Source organism: Excalfactoria chinensis, chromosome 15 (genome assembly GCF_039878825.1).
Source record: "Excalfactoria chinensis isolate bCotChi1 chromosome 15, bCotChi1.hap2, whole genome shotgun sequence".
Taxonomy (NCBI): Eukaryota; Metazoa; Chordata; class Aves; order Galliformes; family Phasianidae; genus Excalfactoria; species Excalfactoria chinensis.
The window spans coordinates 11,792,426-11,813,481 of record NC_092839.1 but is presented as its reverse complement, the minus strand read 5'-3'; the positions used below and the strand labels follow the sequence as shown (position 1 = coordinate 11,813,481).

Sequence of the window (21,056 nt, the reverse complement as noted above, 5' to 3'; positions counted from 1 at the left end):
GAGCTGCATCACCCCACAGCCTGCTGCATTCTCCCACAACTCATGGGACAGAAATGCAGCCTCTCCTGCGCTCCTTCACCAGCAGTGCCTCTGGCTTTAATGTTGGAATAAATATATATTATTTTTTTAAAAAAGAGGGGAGAGGAAGAGAAAAAAAGGAAGAAAAAGACTTTATCGTACATCCACAGGTGTAAGAAGTAATGGGATGCTGAATACAAATAACTCCCTTGTTTTTATTCTGACAGTCCTCATACTGTCTGAGTACCAAAGAGACAATTGAGAGGTCTGCAATCCTACTTATTCACCTATAAGACTTCCACGAGTTTGTGCCATTAAGGCTAATAGGTGCTAACAGTAGTTGTTAATATGTAAATCTGCTCATAGAGAGGAGGAAGAACAGTCTCTATTCCAACATGTTGGCCACGTAATTGCAGGCTGATTACATGCTTACACGTGTGCCATTTCTAGAGGGACAAAGGAGGGATGAAGAGGCCCATAAGGTCACACATCTACTCTGGAGGCATCAAGGTGTGTTCTGTAGAAAGGGCCAAATTACATGTTTAATTATGATCCTGGGACTTGTGCTACAGCATCAGGGTCACACACTACCCTTGATTCACAACATCTCCTGCTGAGGGCACTGAGAGGACTGCATAAAGATCAGGGCTGGAACAAGACTCCTAAGAAACAAAGAAGTTGACAGTACATCCAGTATCACTCACTGTGGAAAAAAGACATTCAATATATGGCTTGCTTTGGGCTACAGAGAACCTTGCCTTGTTTGTGTCTATTCTGGCAACAACTGGACACACAGAAAGAGGAGGCAGCAGCAATCCCAAGGTTACCTGTGGAGTCTTAAGGGATCCTTGTGTCAGCCTTTCTATAAGTACATCCCTTCATGCTTGTTGCCACTGTGGTGACTTCTTCCTTTACTTCCTTCTTGGCAGAAAGCAGACTTTTGGGCGGTGTTGTTTGTCCATCCTCCAAAATTCTTTCCAAGCTCCTTTTGAGTGGAGAGTCCAAACTCATTTTCCATATCTAAAAAACATAAGATTAGTGTGTTGGATGAATTCGGAACACATTTGAAATAACCTCTTGAATAAAACCCACACAGAGAGCCCTTATCCAATAGAGCCTGGAAAAATATTTGGGGTCTCCCCAGCTGGAGTGATGCAACAAAGTCTGTCAGAGCAGGCAGGCACTGATTCGAGCTTATGTCTGAGCAGTCTGCGTGCACTGACAGGGAGCTGTGGAGAGTCGATGTAGCATGAACTTCTTGTTTTGTTTCCAACCAAGAGCACTGCTCTGCACTCTGTGTGTGTGTGTGTGTGTGTTTGCAGGAATGGTCACCAGCTCCTCCCTCCCCAATTAGCTCGTGGAACAGTTGGGGTAATTTAGGACTTGCACTGCCTGATCATTGGTACAGTTACAACAAATAAAACATTTTAATATGAGCAGTCGCTGAATGTTTACTGTATCATATTGCTGGGAGCTGAATGTGTGCCAAATGCTATAACAGAAGGGAGCATATGAACTCCAGAATGATGACACTAATAAGGAAATTACAAAAGGCCCAACAAATGGCATTTGTGTTAAATCAATAATGCTCTGTTTGTTGTTTTTTTTATTCTAATCTTTCTTCTAAAAAAAAAAAAAAGAAAAAAAAAATTATCTTTCCCAACAGTTGGCAATTCCCATTCTTGTTCTTCTTCCTGAACATAATTAAAAACATGTTGTGGCGTCTACTTAAGACATCAACTTTCCCAAGCCTGTCTTGTCCACTGCGTTTTAAACAAAGACACTTGTTTTGGCATTGTGCCCTTAATTAATCATTTGAGGCTTTATTGCTGTACAAAAAATGTCTTTGTTTAATGATTCATCACAAGCCCAATTTCTGCAGAACTTAATCAACTACAGAACTTTCTAATCAGCTTAAAGTGCAAGGAAAAAGGAGAACACGGTTGCTTTTGGTGTGTTGTTTTGATAAAGGAACGTTGCTTTATGGCATGCTTGCATTCTGAGCTATCTGATTTAGTACTACAGGGATTAGATTAGTCCCTTAACCTGAGATTTTGGGAGAAGGAAACCTGCCACACAGAGCCACGATCCCCCAGCAGTAACAAACGAGGCTGGTTTTACCAAGAGCAGAGATCATTTCTCACCATGTTTGCTTCCCCCCATGTCATTTTTTTCCCCCTCATTTTATTTTATTATGTAACATTTGTTGGTTTGACTCTCACTTGGGCATTATCAAGCTTTTGTTCTAGCAATGGATTTGTACAGTAAATGAGTTTCCCCACAGGGCAATATAGGAGAGATTTAATTTTTTTTTTAATATTATTTTCCTTCCATTGAGTTTAGAGTAAGAAGTTAAAGAATAAACAGCTCAACTCCCTACCCTGCAAAAATGACAAGTTGTGCTTTTTGACCATAACCAAGACTTTGTCTTTTCCACACTAGAAACTCACTGCAGGATTCCCTGCCTGCTCCAACACAGAGCACACAGCTAGAACACACAGACTGCAAGATGATGGTGCTGGCTCCATGTGTAATTCATCACACACAGCTGAGGCACATGTTAAATGACTGACATCTGACAGATACAGATATGATAGCTCAATTACTCCAGACACAGGAGCAAAGCACCTCTGAATTTTACTTGAAGTTGTCAGAATTGAACGGACGTCTTCTGTCTCATGGACTGAACGACCTCCCTTCAATGCCACCTGTTTTTTCAAAACTAAGTTTTAAGGTCTGCCCACAGAAATACAAGAACTCTCAGTTCTCCAGGCATCTGTACACAGCTTGTGCTATGTCAAAACATGCCGACTTGGAGTAAATATATTATTACGCTATGTCAGCGGTCATCTGTATTAATGTATTCTCCATGTAGGATAATAGCATTCATTTGCTCGAGATACGCTGCTCACTGCACTTGGATTTTTAGTGCAGGATTTCCTTTTCCAGGCCAGATGATGCATGTCAGTTAATACCTAATGCTGCACTCCCAGCACTGCACTGAGCTGCGCCAGTCCTCATTTCCCCGCTCAGGCAAGTTATTGGTTTGGGCTGGAAACAACAAGGAGGGTTTCTGCACTCACCATCACTTCTATGGCTGGAAGTTGATAGCAGAGTAAATAAGCTCTGCAGGGTCACACACAGGCTGCCAAAGGAAGACAGTGAAGCAGCAGCACCCCTAGCTTGGTGATCATCTCCTAGAGTTCAAATACCCCAGGTCAGCTGCTAGCACTCCCATGGGTGTCCGTGTGGCACCAAGCAGACCTGAACCGACCTAACGTGAGCACTGACAGCAACAACAGGTTGTTTCAAAGCTGAGCGCCATTTGTTGGTCTGCCTTGATTTTGATGGTGGTATGAAATGACACAATGCAAGCACATGCGGTGTGTGGGTTCCCAATGTGGCTTCACACCCAAAAGAGCTTTCAGTGAGAGCACTGCCAGAGCTTGTCTTTGATGCAGCAGCAGAGCTGTGCCAGAGCACCGGGGCTGGATTTGTATCTGTATTGGTACCTGGCAGCTCATGATTCTCCATGATCCCCTTTACCCTGGCACAGAGCTGGTGCAGTCCCTCCTTCCCAAGAAATTTACACATAGGGCACAGACTCTGGCCAGATCACCAGCATTACTTTCCTTTGCTACTTGGCAGCGGCAGAAATGAAACCCAGCTGTAAAAAATAAGTCCCTCCTCTATTTGGCAAGGTTCCTTCGGAGTTCAAACGTCTGTGTGTGCATGTGTTCTGGGGCAGGACAAAAGCAGACTTGATTAGCAGCTTAGTCTGAACACGTGCTTCACACCAGTTATATTCTTATGTACTCGCAAGTGCTGAATGCTTGGTTCAAATTAAGGTATAGCGTGTGTGTGTGTGTGTGTGTGTGTGTGTGTGTAGAGATATCGAATAGACGGCTTAAAAAACAAAACAAACAAAAAAAGCTGTTGCTCTCCAACACTAAAGCCAGGAATATGGGAATAACACCATGACTGCTTTCAGCCACACAGCACTCTTTGGACACACAGCAGTTGCAGCTCTCAGGAGCTCCTGGTGCTACAGCACGCTTTGGTCACCCAGCAGTGCCCAGCTTCACTGTGTGCAAGAGTCACTTTTTTTTTTTTTTCTTTGGGCAATTGCAAGGAGAGGAAATCAGCCACAAAGTGATGGATTCTGATTTTTTCTTCCCGTTCGGATGATTAGAATAGTACAATAAGCATCACTGCATGGCTGCTACATAATGCATGTTATTAATTCGGCACAAAGCAATGCTCTATTTATATAATATTTTGTAGAGTTTGCAAGAGTTTCACATTCAAAGAACAACCAGAAACCAGCAAATATTCAAATCTGTTCCTGCAATTTCATTGTTTTCCCAAGTAAAAGAGTAGCAGCTCTGTGAATTCCTTAATCACACAGAATGAGTTTCCTCATGTTTTCTTGACAATCAGCCCTTCAGCTGGCATTCAGTAGGATGGGAACAGCTAATAATTTAATCTTAGCTCTTTGAAGCCAAACAAACGATGACCAGTGATATCATTAAGTAGAGGGGAGCCTGACATCACCTCCCTTAGAACTCGCAGGGTGCCTCCACAGGTTTCTCTCTGTGTTAGATTTTTTCTTAATTACAACCACTGGAATACAGAAGCAAAGGAAAAACATTTGCTTACCTTTGGAAGGCCTCAAATATGCAGGGATCTCCAGTGAGATCCCCTCACCTCTGCTGCCAACCCTCAAATGAGGGCTGGGAAGGGGTGGATCCCAGCTCCAGCCCTTCTGGTCACTCAGGTACATTGCATACAGCTGAGCTCCTTTGGGCTGGCCCTGCCTTCCCACCAGGTGCTCAATCAGTGGTGTAAGCCATGACAGCATTTCTGCTACATCTAGACACTAGACATCACTAGATCCTCAAGAGAAAAACTTGCCCAAGGAGTGCTAAGTAAAGCACCTTTCAAATGCTAAATAAGAGCTCTCTGTGGCCTGCTCACATTTGAGCTCCTTGCTGCCCTCCTACACTCACTGCTTACCCCAGATTTCAGTACGGGTGCTTTGTGCCGTCTCTCTACTGCACCAGTGTTGATGTGAAGTAGAAAAGGTTGTTGCTAAGTGACATGACAACTGCAAAGTGCTTTTCAATTTCTTTTTCTGTTTTCTACTCCCACCTTCCACATACATCCTTTATGGAGAGTTAGCGGCTGGGAACATCCCTGTCTAGCAGTGAGCTCTGTGTGACAGAGCCCGGATCACAGTGCTCGCAGAAGTGGCACAGAAGCTGCTGTGCCTGCCCCAAAGCTTCTTGCAATTGCAAACTTGGGAGTGACCGAAGACTGCGTCCCCATCTTTCCTCGTTCATTTGTAAACCAGGGTGATTTAGTGGCTGGTATGATGTGGGTTTGATGGTATCTCTGATCACAGGTAGCAGTGCTCTCCGTACACAGCAAATCAAAGCTAACGGCTCAAATGCCAGCCCCTGGGCTCTGCAGCTCAGCCCTGCAGATGGAACCCATGTTTTGACATAGCTGCTCTCACTGCTGTATTCATGCTGTGGCTGACTGTCGTGGGCTGTAAAGCTGCAGGTTTTGTTGTGGAAAACTTCTATTTACAATGCCCTGCTGGTAGCTGTCTCTTTGCTGAAGCTCCTCTCAAGTTATTTTATCTATTGGCTCAGTGTAGGGAAGTAGTTTAATAATAAATAAATAAGTGAATAAATAAATATCTTCAAACGAGTAGATTCTTTGAACTTTACCTCTTGCAGCAGTCTTTATACTACTTACGTCTCCGCACAGTGAGTTTCATTGGCCAAACCATATCCTTTTGTTTTGTGCCAATACAGTGACTCTAACGCTTGATGGGCTCCATCAGGACCTACCACAGTGAACCACAGCTTACCATAGCAAACCGCAGTAAAACTGTAACAGTAAATAGCATTACGAATCTTGTGCATCTGTCTGTCCTGGGTCCTGCTCCATTCCATACGTGGGTTCAGCCCTGACTTCTTGCCATGCAGAATTCATGTGCAAGAGGCTGGCATCGCGCCTGCAGTGTCTGTTCTTTACCACATTAAAAGGTCATAAAAGGATAGTCAGAAAGTCCTGGTACTGAAGAGAGCCTTTATGCTGAAATAGATTCCAAGTCGGATTTTTTTTCCTATCTTTTAGCAGGCAGAGCAGCAGCTAGGAAAAAAAAAATAAATGTGAGCTCAACTATTAGCTTTCCACTTGTAAAACTTCATCTATCACTAAATATATTGCCCACAGAGGACAGAAGCTGTTAAGATGGGAAGGAATTTTGAAGATGGATGAATGACAAAGACAAATGAAGATTTTTATTTTAGCAGAAGTTTCCAAGTGCTGTCTCTGGGTTGGGAGGGTACTGTTAATAAAGTACACTTGACATATAACTGTTCGAGTTCCTGAGAAACAGCTTTGCTTTAAAGTTCGGTAGAGGATCAAAAAGAGTGAATTCTCTGTTTTTCTCTGTAAGAAAAGAAAAAGAAAGCCCTGAAAAAGGATAGGTTTTTTTTGGGAAACGGCATCTATGCCTTTTGTCTTTTCTTCTCTTTGTGGTCCAGAGACAGTGCGTTGACTGACTTCTTCAGAAAGGAGATCAGTGAAATTGTCAGTTGATTACTTCTCCTTGATTAGCATTTATAAGAGCCCTGTGATACATTATTTGCATTCCTATTTAGCCGTGATTTTTGTGGGGCAGCAATGATTAAACTTGTCACAGGGCCTGATTGACAGGGTCAGATCTTCACTTTCTACTCTTTTGAAATTAAAAACAAATGTGTCAGCTCCCTTCATGGGCCGCAGCGCTGTGAAGCTTGCTTGCCTTGTCATCGCAGATAGGTCAGGAATGTTTTAATTTTAGGGATGGATTCTGCTTGTCAAGCAGAGTGTGATGGCGTGTAGTTCTGGAGATGAGATGTGAAGGGTGTAAAACAAAGAATGGAAAGAACAAAGACAAAGACACTCACATTATTAGACAGATTTAATTAGTCTGAATGGATATTATGCTAGATGAAGCAGTGAGCTGTGAAATTAACCCTTGATTACGGATTGGCGGATCATGCTCATAAAGAGAATCAAACCTTGGTGAATGGGAAAGAGGTGCCGCTCCACCCTCGGATCCCTCATCCCCACGACCTCTTCCCGAGTCTGAGAGCAGGAGAAAATCTTTGAAGGAAAAGCTGTCGGTGGCATTGAGGAAGCTGGGGCCGTCTCCCCCTCTCCTTTTCTCTCCAGGTCTGGAGCCAGCCCATCTGAAGAGCTGAAATGGAGCAGGCTACAGGGAGGCAGAATGTTCCATGATGGATGATGAGAAATGGCTCCCACAAGTGCGGTCCGTTCCCTGCGGGCACAGGGTGTGCAGCAGCACAGAGCTCCTGTCCCCTCGTGAGACACATTCCCACCCCCTCCCGCCTCCCACTACCAAGTAGGTTTGATATTCCTGTTTGAAAACATTGTTTCATTTTTCTTTTCTGTAATGATAAGCTGTGAGTTAATGTGATGTGACTCACCCCAAAGTGAGGGTTTAGGCTTCGAAAGGCTGGGCTTCCCAGCCTCTGCTACGCCAGTGCTGTGATGTTCCAAGCACTGAGATAGTGTGGGAGACTGGAGTCATGACAATTGAGAGGTGCTGTGTTTTCTTCATCCGAAGATGTACAGAGGAGGCACTTCAGCCTTTTGTGTGCTTCTCATCAGCATTCCCCAAAGCTCTGTATCAAGAACTGCTCCTTCTAATTAGCACGGCTGCAACGGAAGAAAATAAATAGAAAATACAGTGTTACTCTCTTGTTAGTTCCTTGTCATTTCTTCCAAGTCGTTCAACTAATGGAGTAATCAGCCTTTATGTTTAAAAATAAAAATAAAATAGCCAAAGGGCATTAGGCGCATTAATCTCCCAATAGGTGTGAGGCCCCCGCTTCTCTCTGGCTCATTTGAAATGCTCGCTTTTAGTGCAAATTTGCATGCTGGAAACTGTCAGATTAAAAAGGAGTGAGACATGAAAACAAGTTGGGTGAGAGACTGCCTAGAAATGGTGGCTGGTGACTTACTGAACAGTCGTGTCGATAACTTACCTCTTCAGTCGTGTTGAGCCCCTGCTGGTACCGTACTGCATGGTGTTACTTCTTACAGCACTTTTTAAATGTGATATCAAGAATTCTCATTTTTACTTAGTATTTAGTTGCATTTAAGTGACCTCTGTGTATGTGGAGTGAAAAGAACCCTTTGATGAAAGACCTACGGAAGATTAATGAAAGTCATTCTCATTATGAAGTAGCAGAGAGCTGCTATCCACAGTAAAAAAAGCAACTCCTGCCTGCACATCTTCTCTCTCCATGTCTTTTTGTACCCCAAAAGAGAAGAGGCAGCAGGAGAAGGTGATGAGGGAATAGGGCATGACATGAATCCCATTGCTAAGACTACTACTGAATTTCTGTTGGTGTTAGAACAAGTCACTTTGCCATTCTACAGATGAAAACGATTATTTGAGGACAAAAGACTCGTACTTATCATTAAACCTGAAGACACAGACTGGTTCTTAGGCAGAAAAGCCTTGTCATTGAGCTGGTGTTTATGTGAGCAGTCACACATTAGTGTTGCTGCTTTCAGGGGCCTCTCATCAAAGTCTTTATTATTACAAACCTACTGAGCCATATCCTCAGCTGCTGTGAATCAACATAACTCTCCTGAAATTAATGATGCTACAGAGTTTTACATCAGCTGAGAATCCGGCTCTTCCTTTCTTGCTATTTATTTGTTATTCAGTTAAACTACTGCAGCCCAGGCCATAGGAAACACGGAGCTCTTCCGAGAAGGATCTGCTTTTCAACCCAATATCAGCCCCGTGGGACAGGACCTGTCATCTGGATCTTCTCAGTCCCGGGTTTGAAAGACCATTTGGGTCAGACAATAATTTAAATGAAGAGTTTTAATTGAATTAGTTGATTCAATAGTTTCTTGCTATCTCTGCTGCTCTGAGCAAGCAGCAGTGCTTTGCTCACCTCTGGCTGGGGGGCTTTGCCACAAATGTCCCTGCAGGGGCACAGGGATGAGCACAGAGGGTGGCTGTGCCTTATGCTAAGAGAACAGAGCATATGAAACCAGTGGAAAAGGCAAGTGCTAATAAAAGGGAAACCTCGGTACCTTCAGTCAATGTATTTGTCAGGAATGTAGGTGAATTTCTTGGTTTCTGCTTTGCCACCTGCCACCGTTCTCTCTCTGGGCACTGAGCCTTGTAGCGTGTAAAATGCAAACGTGGCTGCTGTTGTCACTGTGGGACTCCTCAAGCTCACTTTGCAGAGAGAGAGACTTCAACTGGTGCATTCAGCTTCAATACGAAACATCAGCAGACAAAGGTATCCAGAGGAGAGGTTTGGACAGAACAATTCAGTGCAGAAAATGTTGAGTAAATGCTCAAGACAGCCCTATGGCACAGCACACGACCCTTCAGAAAGGAACAATAAGCACTCACATGCGGAATGCAGAGCGTGTCTGGTGGGTGTGCAGTTCTATATTACAGCCCCGCTGTTCTTGAAGAAACAGTGCTGGGAGCACTGGCCCCATTTGCAAGGGTCTCATTTCTGCCTCAACGCTACTTCTCTATAAAGAGAGTAATTCTGCTTAAAACAAGGAAGCAGTGCTGGTGTAAAGCAGGAGTGAGCAGAGCAGAGTTGTGCTCTCCACCTGAAGTGGCAGCTGAGAATCGTTGCTTTTCACCGTACCGGGTGCTGTGTGTGTTTTAGAATTAGACACACAAGATGCTTGCTCACCTGAGGTTCAGGTTTGCACATTGTTTCCCATCGCTCCCTTAATTCAAAGAGAGAGAGCAGATCCGTGCCTCCCTCCCTGCCTTTATTTTTCAGACTGAATTGTTTCGGCAGGAGCTTGGTGTGTCAGATTGTAAGTCTATAAAACGGTTTTCTACCAGCTGGAAATCCAACATGCTACATGAATACATAACAGTGCCTAACCAAGAAGGTTTGTAATTCAGTAATTAGCTGTAATTAATGAACACAAAGTGAAGACTCATTTACAGTTTAAATTATCACATTAGCTCCTGTCACCCTCTATGTACACAAAACAGCAGGAATTCAATTATTTTTATTCTTCAAAGCTAATTTAAAATTTAAGGAATGCCATTACATGAAATAATAGGTAGGAAATGTAATAGAAATCGCTGAGAACAGTTGGCCGTCCTTAGAATGGGAGGAAAAAAAATGCTATCAGTGATGATTTGGAAATGTTGTTTCATCAGTGAACAGATGAAGGATTGAAATCTACGCTCTTTTCAGTGTATTTAAAAAGAAAGCCGGTTCGGTGGTTGCTAAGTCTTTGTGCAGAGAGAGCCATTGTGCATAATTGTAAAAGCAGTTGATACCGATAATGCTGTTGATAGTAACATGATGACAGCATGGAAATGCTCACACCATTATCTTTAATGGGGCTGAGTCAATTGCAACAGCATCGAGCCCGTGTAATATTCACCAATCTTAGTTGTGAAACTTCAGCCTAGCAGGCCTGAAGTAATTGTCACTCTGCAATCTGCCTACAGCTTGTGTCTATGTGTGCCTATGTAAAATGCTTTCACCGTGCTTTTGAACCCACCACGATGCTTCTCTCTGCAGCTGCCACTGATTTTCCTTCTCAAACGGTTCGATAAAAAGAGCATTCCCAACCCATTGGATGCCGATTCTGTGGCTCCCGCACGGCTGCGTTACAGCCCTATTCTCTGTGTTCTTTATTTCTTCTTCGGTAGCCTTTTCATTTTAAATAGGCCACGAGAAGCTACACCGCCTAATTTTTCATAGGTGATCGACTGCTGAGTTGTGGGTTTACATAGACAGAGGGAAGGTAGCGATAAGCCAAAGAGAGAGGATTCTATTAGGGAAATGCAGCAGTAATTAATGAATCCTGCCAGTAATTGGGAAGGTGTAAGCCTCTGTAATATCGTAATGATAGTCATCCGTTCTGCGCATCCCCCATCACTCCGAACGATCCCTCATCGTCTCTGTGATCTCAGACACTTAGCCATGCAAATCTTCCTGACAGGACTCTATGTCTTTGTCTCCCTAATTGGATAGTATAGAGTTGTTTATGGATATTGCAGACATTTAGACCTCAGTTGGAGGTTGTTCAAAAATCGTTAGCAAAGTTGCCTTAACAGCATTGTCAAATATTTATTCCCCCGTTTCAATATCTGTTTTTAACCCAGGCATGGTTTGCAGTAGAATTAACATTGTGAAGATGCTCTGTGTTGTTCTGGGCTCCACTCAGATTGTTACCCAGCCATTTGCTGACGGAAAAGGGAACAGCAACAAAAAATCTAACTTAAATTCTGATTTCTCAAGGATAGAACATGAGCTTGTAGGGGAAATGCGCTGCTTCTTAATACCATTTCCATAGGGAAGCATTAAGAATGCTGACAGAGGCGGTTCCACTTACAAAAATTACAGGAAGCTTCTGGGGTAAAAATTCCAATTTAGTGTAAGCCAAAATAAATGGTGAATAATCCCATTCACTGGACTGCTTCAACTGAGATCAGGCTAAGACTCTATCATCTACATTAGAAAAAATGCATCTTTTTTTTCCTCGGTCAAGACTTGGGAGGTTTAATTCTTGTCTATATCTGTTGGTCAGAGTTTTATGTACCCCTCCATAATCACCCAGAAAAGGTAAAGAAAATAAACAGAAAGAAACCTGTTTGTAAAGGAAGAGGAGCAGATCGTGGTTGTGGGTTGTTTTTTTACTTGTTGGTGAAAGATTTCTGGGTATTTGCTCCAATCCGTTACATTAGGGAGCTCTCATTTCCTTCTGCTGCTCAGTCTGTTTATACCAAACTTAGTGCTCTCCTAAAGCGCTGCTGATGTCAGCTGTGACATCATCAGTTTTTTACCTTCCTGCCTGACTTGCCTGTGACAGAGCTGTGATGTTCAGGGAAGGACAGAGGCAGACTCTTGCCTGAATGTCCGATCAAACAAGCACAAAATCTTCCCCTTCCAACCTGCATCGTGCCAGCCCAGCGCTCCTGGGGCTGAAGCAGGGATGCCCACTGTTGCCCTGCCTCTCAGCTCTCCCACACACTGCCTGCAAGGCCAGCTTCCAGGCACGGGCTCCAGGCTGACCAGAAATACTGCAGATTCACCCTGAGTTTGCCCCTCATCTCCATGTCACCTGGTCCCAGCCCTGCGCTGCCAGCCCTGGGGAGCAGCCCTGCAGGGCAGCATCAGACCTCCACACCCATGGTAGTTGTGGTGAAGCTAATTGGCTCCCACATCTCCTGTGCCTGCTAGAACCTTCTCCTCCAGAGCATGAATACATTGGCATTCCGAATTTTTTATATACCCACATACATATATATATTTAAAATCCTGGCTTTGGAAACTTATGTTGGTGCAGCAGCCTGTGACACTGAATACAAGCTGCTGTGCAAAGTAATTGCCAAATGCTTACATAAACACATAAATAAGACAAATTTATTTTCATTATTCACATTTTTTGCCCTTTCTTTTCCTTTTTATTTATGTTTTAAACAACAGTTACTGTAAATATTATGATAAAAAAAAATGCCTGCAGTGGACAGAAAGATGATCAAAAAGCCCTGATATAGAGCAATTCATGTTTCTTCTTTACAATCACTAACGAATCTTAACTTGAACCATGTTATGTTCCCATGTGAGTGATAAGCAATGATTTATTATGAAGTGTCACGAAATCGGAATGCCATACAGTGAGACATGAGCTAGTGGAAAATGTGTTCCCTGTTTCCCAGCCTCATTACTCAAAGATGCAGCGTCCCTCTCTCCAAGTCTAATTTACCTGGCTCGTCGAGGCACTCTGATAGCAAAGCAGCACAACCAGGAGTGTGATCCCTGATCCGGCTCTGCTGGTTGCCTACCAGCATTGCTAGACACATCACACCAACCAGGAGATCCACAGCTGGTGCTGCACACAACGTTTGTATCCCTAATGACGCTGTCCCCAAAAGCAATTGCTTCGGATTAGAGCATCCGTTGCCTCATCAGTGCTGTCAGTGCATGAAGGGGAAAGAGAACAGCCATTGTGAGGAGACAAACAGAGAAGTTTTCTTTATGCTTTGGAGTTTCTGAGACTCTAATGACTCCCATCTCCCCACGATCCTAATTCAAGCAACTGGTGTGTGATAGATTCTGTAGATAAATCGGTGACAGAAGAGCACGTGCAGCTCCAGCACAGCGGCGGAGATTTACGCATCACCCAGCAGCAAGCACACTGCCTTGGGTGTTCAGGTGGGAGTCTGTGTTGTAAGTGGTTCCTCACACAGAAGGAGGAAGCCAGCTCACTGCGCACTGATCCACACGAGCTGCCCTTCTCTCCTACCAATGCACGCTCTCTGCAGAGCAGCACCCAAACAGGCAGAGCCTCTGACTTCAAGCATTCTTCTGAATGTTTGCTTAATTGCTTTGATCCAAAACGCGCTCATCCAAAGCTCCACTGTGAGGGGAGCAGCTGCCTGCAGCCGGCCTGACAGCCCCTGGTGCTCCTGCTCTGTGGGAGGAGACATGGAACGGGGCCCTCCAAGGAGGGAGGTCTGCACTGGGCAGGTGCACCAGCAGCTCAGGGTTCTGCTGGAAAGGCAAACCAGCTTCCCATTAAAACAGTCCTCCTATCCAAAAATGTCGATGCAATCAGACCAGACTTACTGAAGCAGCATCAGCTTCTGCTTCAAAACACCATCCTGTTCTACCATGACAAAATGTTCTAGAAGACCAAAAGTTAAACCTGAACCGAGTAAACACGAGAACGAATTTATGTCCTGCAAATCCTTTCACACGAAATCTTTTTCTTCTATCTCGGCATGTTTCAACTGGTTCAGTCTGTCTTAAGGCAATAGGAGCTGTTGTTTTTCTTGCAGAAAATGTGGAAGTCATCAGAAGAAAATTAACCAGAACTCATCCTTGTCTGAAAGGCTGAGACTCAGAAATCTTTTTTCTATAGAAGTGCTTTATAGAGAATCTTTGTGAAGTACATTCCAGAGAGCAGTTGTCTCACAGCGCTGACAATGTCTGCTGTTCCAGAGGAGGCTGTGTGTGATGTACCATTCTGAGATATTGTCAGCAAGCCTGGAAATGTGAAGGCACTTTCATAGCTAGGAAAGGATGAAAGGAAAGAGGTTTGAGTTTGCTTTTTTGTTTTGCTTTGTTTCTTCGTCCTAATAAAACGTAGCAGTGAGCTCCAACTTCTCCCCTCCTGTTCTGTTCAGGGCGGAAAGGGAACACGGGTCTCCTGCAGAACAGGTACGGTGTCAGGGGATGGGGTACCAGGTCCTTCCCACAGCAACAAGCTTGGGGAAATATCAGAACAGTTCTGAGAGCAAAGATTGGAACTCGGCATCTCACAGCTCCCTGTACCCTTTGCTCTTGAATTGAATCTAGAAACAGGAATGGCACAGCTTGATGAGTGGAACAACCCACAGTTGCCCCCAGTTTGGTCATTAAGAAATGCTCTTTAGAGCTGAAGAGGCAGCTGGGCATTCGCCCACCCCACACCAGCTGGGGCAGCCTCCCTGCCGCCCACCAGCACAGCCCACCAGCAGCCGGCCCCACACAGCCCTGGGCAGCATGGCCTGTGCATCCCAGTGCCGTGCCTGCTTTGTCTCATCTGCTGTAAATTCCCCTTTCTCAAGGTGCATTACAAAAGCTATTTCTCTCCTGGGATCCATACAGGTGGCATTTTAAAATGTAGCGAGCACCCTAGTCTGCAGAACCTGCTTGTCACAGAAAATGACACAGTTTGCATGTGACCTGTAATGACAGTTGCTAGTTGAAAAGAAACCAGAAATTCAGCTCTATCTTCCACACTTTGGTTGCAGCTGCCATCAACTAAATCTCTCTCCAAGGGCAGATGGTGCCCTGTACAATGAACAATTTAATCTTTAGCAAATAGAGAAACTTTGCCAAAAAATCCACATTTTTCCCCCTCCAAGAATAGGCTGTCAATAACACGTGCTCTCAAATACATTGTGATCTGATGACTGTATTTTATTTATAGGAAAGCAGGAAACAAAAACATAAATGTTCAGTCTCTATTTTCCCTTCCCAAGACCGTGGTCCCTTCCTGGTGCCCCCACATGGGGTTGGTCTGTGATCAGTTGGTTCCATGTCAGGGTGCTGCTCTGTACCCATCTGATTCTTGTGTGCTTCTCTTTGCTGCTGAACACGTGTGTATCTCATGTCATCTTGAGGACTGAGGTGAGCTCAGGGTGCAGCCCTGCTCTCTCTCAGCACAAGATCCCGCTCTTTCCCCAAGGCCGGGGCTTCCCTGCACAGCTGTGAAAACATGGGGAGCTTCTGGGGGATGAATCCCACCAAGACTCCCAGATCTTCTGGCAGCACTTTGCAGAGGAGCTGCCTGCCCACCCAGGAGGGCTCGGGCTGACAGATGTCAGCACTCCCACTGCAGTTCAGGTGGATTTAGAGGATCTGGCTGTATTTGCTCAGGGATGTCTGCAAACCTCAGGCACTGCTGCATGCTCAGTGGCTCCAACTGTGCTTCTACTTGTCTGTAGACATGTATATACTCACCCATTTCAAAGTATATCCTTTTATATCTGTATTGGTTATTAATATATAGATGTTAGCAAATGTACAGAAGGAATAAGCAAAGGAAAACTCACCAGTGGTGGTGCCTTGGCTGAAGAAGCTGGGGCAGTCCTCACTGGTGAGCAATCTCCAAGTGATGCTGCCTCAGTGGGAGTCAGCCCTTAAATGAGGTCTCAGAGGGGATGGAGTCGAGCTCCACCCCTTCCGGGAGCACAGTTACATCACTCTCACCTGTGCTCCCACAGCTGACCCCACACTTGCCTCAGCTGATTAATCAGAGGTTCAGGCTGTGATTACCAATCTCCCATACAATACCACTACATAGAACATAATGCGTACACAGAGCAATTCTCACATCTCTCTGAGGTCCCAGGTAGCACCACTGGTTCATGTGCACGCACAGCCCCAAATGCTGGTGTTTCTGAGCCCCATGCAATGCTTGCAGGGTGGGTCCCCATCACTGCGCTCACTGCACCGTGCACGCTGCACATCATTGCCACATGCTCAACAGTTTTCCTCAACCTGGATCACAGCTGAGGACCTGAAGGCATACAGAGCTACCTGCGCTGACATCAGAAGCTTCCGCAAAGAAAAGGCTCAGAAAATGCCACAGTTTTCTTTTGGCAGATTTCAATGAGGTTTGGCTCTCACCCCCACACCCGGCTGATACGGTCACACCACTTCTGTGACACCCTGCAGGGAGGTGTTCTGCAACAGCTGCAAACTGCAGTGCTGGTTATCTCAGAGCTATTGAACTCCGGAGGTCTCTTTCTGGCCTTCACCTCTTAGCAAAGTACCTTCAGCAAAGAGTTTTCTGAGACAAATACAGCTCAGTGGCCTCAGGCCACTCTAAACTCCACCTGGTGTTGTTCTGTACTCTGCAGACACACCCCAGGAACTTCTCAGCTGGAGCCAGCATTGCTTTCCCACTATCTTGTCTTGCATTCTCGTAGGCTTATCTCAGCAGCCAGAATCACTCCGTACAGTAGAGGAGACCTTTCCTCACACTGTGCAGCTGATGGCAGGAGCTGAATGCACAAAGCACAGTGCAGGGATGGGGGTGCTCAGGGCCCTGCAAGGAGCACGATGGGCTGTGCTGGCAGCTGGCTGCCCCTCCTGCACAGCACAGGGGCACCTGCTCCGTGCTGGCTGCATTCAGGCTGCACCCTCTGTGAGAACAAAGAAGCAGAGGGATTGGGACTCACAGGGATTATCCTCACCTCTCCCAAAATGCTCTCCTTGCCTAATAGAATGTGTTTGTTGGAATGAATATGTTCTATTTATTTATTTAATGTGCTGTTAAATGACCTTCTGGAAAGCTGTTCCTGCCGCAAGGCTTTAAAATGGATGGGCAGGCACAAGTTAGAGAGCATGCTCTTTACAATCAGGATGAATCATTTGAGTAGTTACTGTTTAGACTGATATAATTTTAGTTATAATTATGGGTAACGAGAAAGCATTTAGAGCCTGTAATACTGTAATTCGTGGTGGGAGAGGTCCTAAATGAAATCAAATATACCCAGATTCACTTTTTCTCCCTTTCTCGTTACTGTGGATGTGAGGATGATTCTTCAAGGAATAGATTTTCTGCTGCTGTAAAAATCTAGCAAAAGTAGGTCAGAAACGACATCTAGAGATAACGTGTTTGGTATCCACAAAGGGGCTGTCTGTGTCTTTCTCTCTGGCCTTTTAGGAGTCCTACAGTTTATTACTGTCGGTGCAGCTGCAGCAGGAAAAGGGTTTGAGCCATGGGCTCCCATGGACTCTTTGGTGGGTGGATCACAGATTATACAGACACACGTTGCCATTTCATGTATCCCTCTGAACTAATAGAGGATGATAAAATGACCTTAGCAAAGATCCGGAAATTAAAAACGAATAAAATATTTTTATATACATGTTGAAAGCTTGGTAATTAATATTAAAGGAAAGCTAAGCTTCAATATCTGTAGCTGCTATTTTGCCTCTGCTGCACAGGAATGTCATAATGAACTCCCTCTATCACATTTTCACAGTGTAACTTCAGTGATAGTTTTCTTACAGGGTTGAACTGCATTACACAAAGTGCCCGCGAAGCAACAAACTTTGTGCATCGAGCGCTGTGTGAGCACCATCCCGCTGCGCCCCAGAGTGTGGGTGACAAACTCTCTGCGTACTGCCTGAATCTCTGAGACACTTGATAATGAAATACATAAATGATGACCCCTATCGATCCGGGCTCACACTAATTAATTTCCCAAAGTCCCATCCCAGCCTGCACTGACAGCAATGCAAAACAAAGAGAGAAAAAAAAGAAAAAAGAAACAAAAGCAGGGATGGAGACTTTGATTGGGCAAAAGACCAAAGGGTGGAACACGCCCCACTGAAATCAATGCCCGCTCCCCATCGATTTTAGTCACACGTGGATGTAACCATCAGTCGGGTGCATGGAAGCCTCCAAGTTGCTGCAGCCGGCTGTGAGAGCAGCACTGAGGCACAGCAGCCCATATGCAAGCAGTACACACTGCCCTGTATCAACTCTCGGATAGCAGGACCCACTGGATGCTCTGCCTGCCCCATCCATGGGCTGCACCATCCCAGCCCTGCACTGGGATTCATGCCGCCCTGCTTGCAATGCACGAGCTGTGTGACTGAGCTGGCTGTACAGCTGGTCTGACCCCAGAGCCTCAGGACCTCCCTCTGGACAAACTCAAGAGCAGAGGCAGCAGGAGGCAGGCTGTTCAATTTTCCAATTGAAGTCCTTGATGAATATTTCCTACTGGCAGGGAACCCATGTGCTGTGGTTACTTTGCTTCAAACCAAATCTCCTTCCAACACTGAGCACTTTCACTATGACTACATGCTGCTTAATTGTCCTAACGATGTTCCAGAGGCAGAACAGAATTAACCAGGAGTTACTGCTCACACACAGCGCTTGTTCAGTGCAGCCCTCACGTCACTGTGCAGGACCAGCCCACAGTTTGTGCTGCAGCCCAGGGCAGCAGTGGGCACCGTGTTCCTTCAGGCCACAGGCTGCAAAACCCTCTTGGAAGGATAAAAATTCAAATGCCTGTGGCACCTCTGCAGGCTGCGCTCAGAGCCTTTGCACAATGAAAATCATAACTTGGCAAAGTGTGAACCACTCCACAGCTTCAAATGGACTTCCTTGAACTCTTGGGTGCCCAAAATCTCTACATTTAGCTGCCAACACCAGTTCTTTCCGTCCAACTTCTCCATTGCAGATCTGGGTTGCCAGTGCAAAACAGCCTCTCTGTGAGAACTGAAGGAGTGAGGATACTGTGAGGCAAACCAAATTATAAGCTAATCAGCATGGAGTCAATGGACTTTCTGGATTTTTTTGTTAAGCTCCGTTTGTTTTACTTAAATAAAAGCTGCTACTGAATTTCCGGTTGATGTAGCTGGAATATCCAGCACACACCTCAGGATTTGAGTTGTGTTGTGTCTGCTGAAGTGTGCACACCCTTCAACAGATAGGTTTGTCAGTGACGTATTTCTCTTTGTCCACTGCTGGTCTGTTATTTTCCTTTCCTGTGCTCTCTCTGCAGATTGACTTTCCCTCCACCTCTTGCTTGCCCCATTTCTCACCCTATTTTTCCTTCTTTTTTTTTTGTTTTTTTTCCTTACTGCTTTTCTCGGTATTTTTCTCCCAGGTTATGAGCAAAACAGAACTCAGCAATGGGCTGAACTTTTAAACCCACTTCTTGGATTAAGTAAAGCAAGCCCCCTCCACCTCCATGTGGAAGTAACTTCACAAGGAGAGCCACTTTGCACTTTGAGGCAGTGCAGAGCAGGAAAGGTCCATGTAGAGGAGCAGCTTGTGATGCTGGGGAGGGGAGGTGCACAAGCAGAAACAGCTCAGGAATAGCCCAGAAACTTGAGCACAAGGTGGGCATCGGGGTGTCCAGGTCACCGCGAGGATCTTGGAGCATGTTCTTGACCAGCTGTAAAATGAAACTCTTCAGGGGCATCCACAGCTCAACTGAGTGCTCAGAGCCCCGTGAGCTCCATGTCCTTGCCTTTCTGTGAGCCCAGGGGTGGATGGCATAAAGCAAAGCTGACTCAGTTGTACAATTTCACTGCATAAAAATCCACATTCGATGAAACGTGGGCATGTGGTTACAGTGTTGGTAACGCTGCTTCCTCTTGCTCTGCTTGCAGGACGAATGCCTTAGCTCCAGCCCTCCAGCCCAGGCTCCACACCCAGCCCGTCTCTGCACATCACCCCAATCCTGACATTGAACTCACAGCAACCCGGACTGAGAAGACTGCCAAAAAATCTCCAGCTATTCTTCTTCATCCTCACTAACAATTTGGTAATGAAGTATTGATTTCCACTCTCCTGCTTATGGACGATATTAGATTTTCATTGATAAACTGCACTGGGGCTGTCTGGTCTCCACTGTCCCTTTTTGCTGTCACTAAAACAAAGTGCCACTGAAGTAAGATAATGACTGAGAACATTGATGTACTTATTTTGTCAATTTGTAACACTTGACAGGAAAAAAGAAAAAAAAAAAAATTCTTCCTAGTTTAATGTCCAACTGTTCTACACAAGATGCAGTCACATTGGAAGCTTTGCTGTTCATGGTAATGTCCATTTCCTATTTATAACCCCTTTGGGATAGTTTGTCTAAAGGAAATGTTTCTATTCAGTGCAGCTATTACTGTTGCACCTGGGTTGCCCAATCCAGTCATTGCACTAGGGATCAATACATCACAGTAAGTACAAGAATTATTAAGTTAAAACAGATTCTGAGCCAAAAAACCTCCGAACAATGTTAATCTTCTGTGCAAGTTGTTCGAATAGTTATGCTTAACCATGTTGCTGCCAAAGATTTGTTTGAAATGGATTACTTTCCGTTTGTTTTATTCCTCAGATATATATATATATTTAAATCTCCGTTACGGTTTATGACGAGACATGCGATGGAGTGATTTTTAGACAGAAGTACTATTGTTAGATTATTGAGCGTTAAATGAATATAGGGATATCTATATATAAATATCACTGTATAAATATCTATATATAGATACAAGGTAATAAAGTACAAACCCTTTCTCGGCTAGGTGCGTGTAAACCCGGATCTCTCAGTTGGAGCCAATGGAGCCCCTTTGGGTCCATGGCCCAGTGTGAGGTCAGGGTAAGGGCTGAGGTGTTGGTGCTCCGAATCGGTGCTCCGAACTTTTTTCATTAAAACTTTGAGCTCCCAGTTTTAATTTGTGGAATATTCACGTTAATAATGAGATCTAATTAAGACATCCATTAAAAGCCCGTTAAAGTTAATTTAACGTAAAAATTCCAATAGAACTGTATTAGATTTTCTCCATTAAATTAACGTTATGGATTTTTAACGGATGTCTTAATTATACATTATTATTAACGGGAATACTGTATTACACAGATTAAAATTGAGTCCCGAGTCAACTCACAAAGCTTGCTGGGCATGCTGATGCCACCAGCTCCGC

At 44.7% G+C, this 21,056-nt stretch overlaps 1 protein-coding gene and 1 long non-coding RNA gene across 3 annotated transcripts in view; one reads left to right on the top strand and one right to left on the bottom strand.

Annotated features, from left to right (window-relative positions):
- Nucleotides 1-20,089, top strand: part of TSHZ2 (teashirt zinc finger homeobox 2) — a 202,177-nt gene extending 182,088 nt beyond the window's left edge. For both annotated transcript variants that reach the window (XM_072350379.1, XM_072350378.1), the window contains exon 3: nucleotides 19,749-20,089. In XM_072350379.1, coding sequence (XP_072206480.1) covers nucleotides 19,749-19,750 — 2 coding nt within the window. In that variant the 3' untranslated portion in view covers nucleotides 19,751-20,089. The remainder of the gene's footprint in view (nucleotides 1-19,748) is intronic.
- Nucleotides 325-4,772, bottom strand: LOC140259365 (uncharacterized). Its single transcript, XR_011905394.1, has 3 exons — nucleotides 4,678-4,772; nucleotides 846-1,038; nucleotides 325-680 (listed from the first exon to the last, which is right to left on the bottom strand). It is a non-coding gene; the product is annotated as an uncharacterized lncRNA (long non-coding RNA).
- Nucleotides 20,090-21,056: the final 967 nt, after the last annotated feature.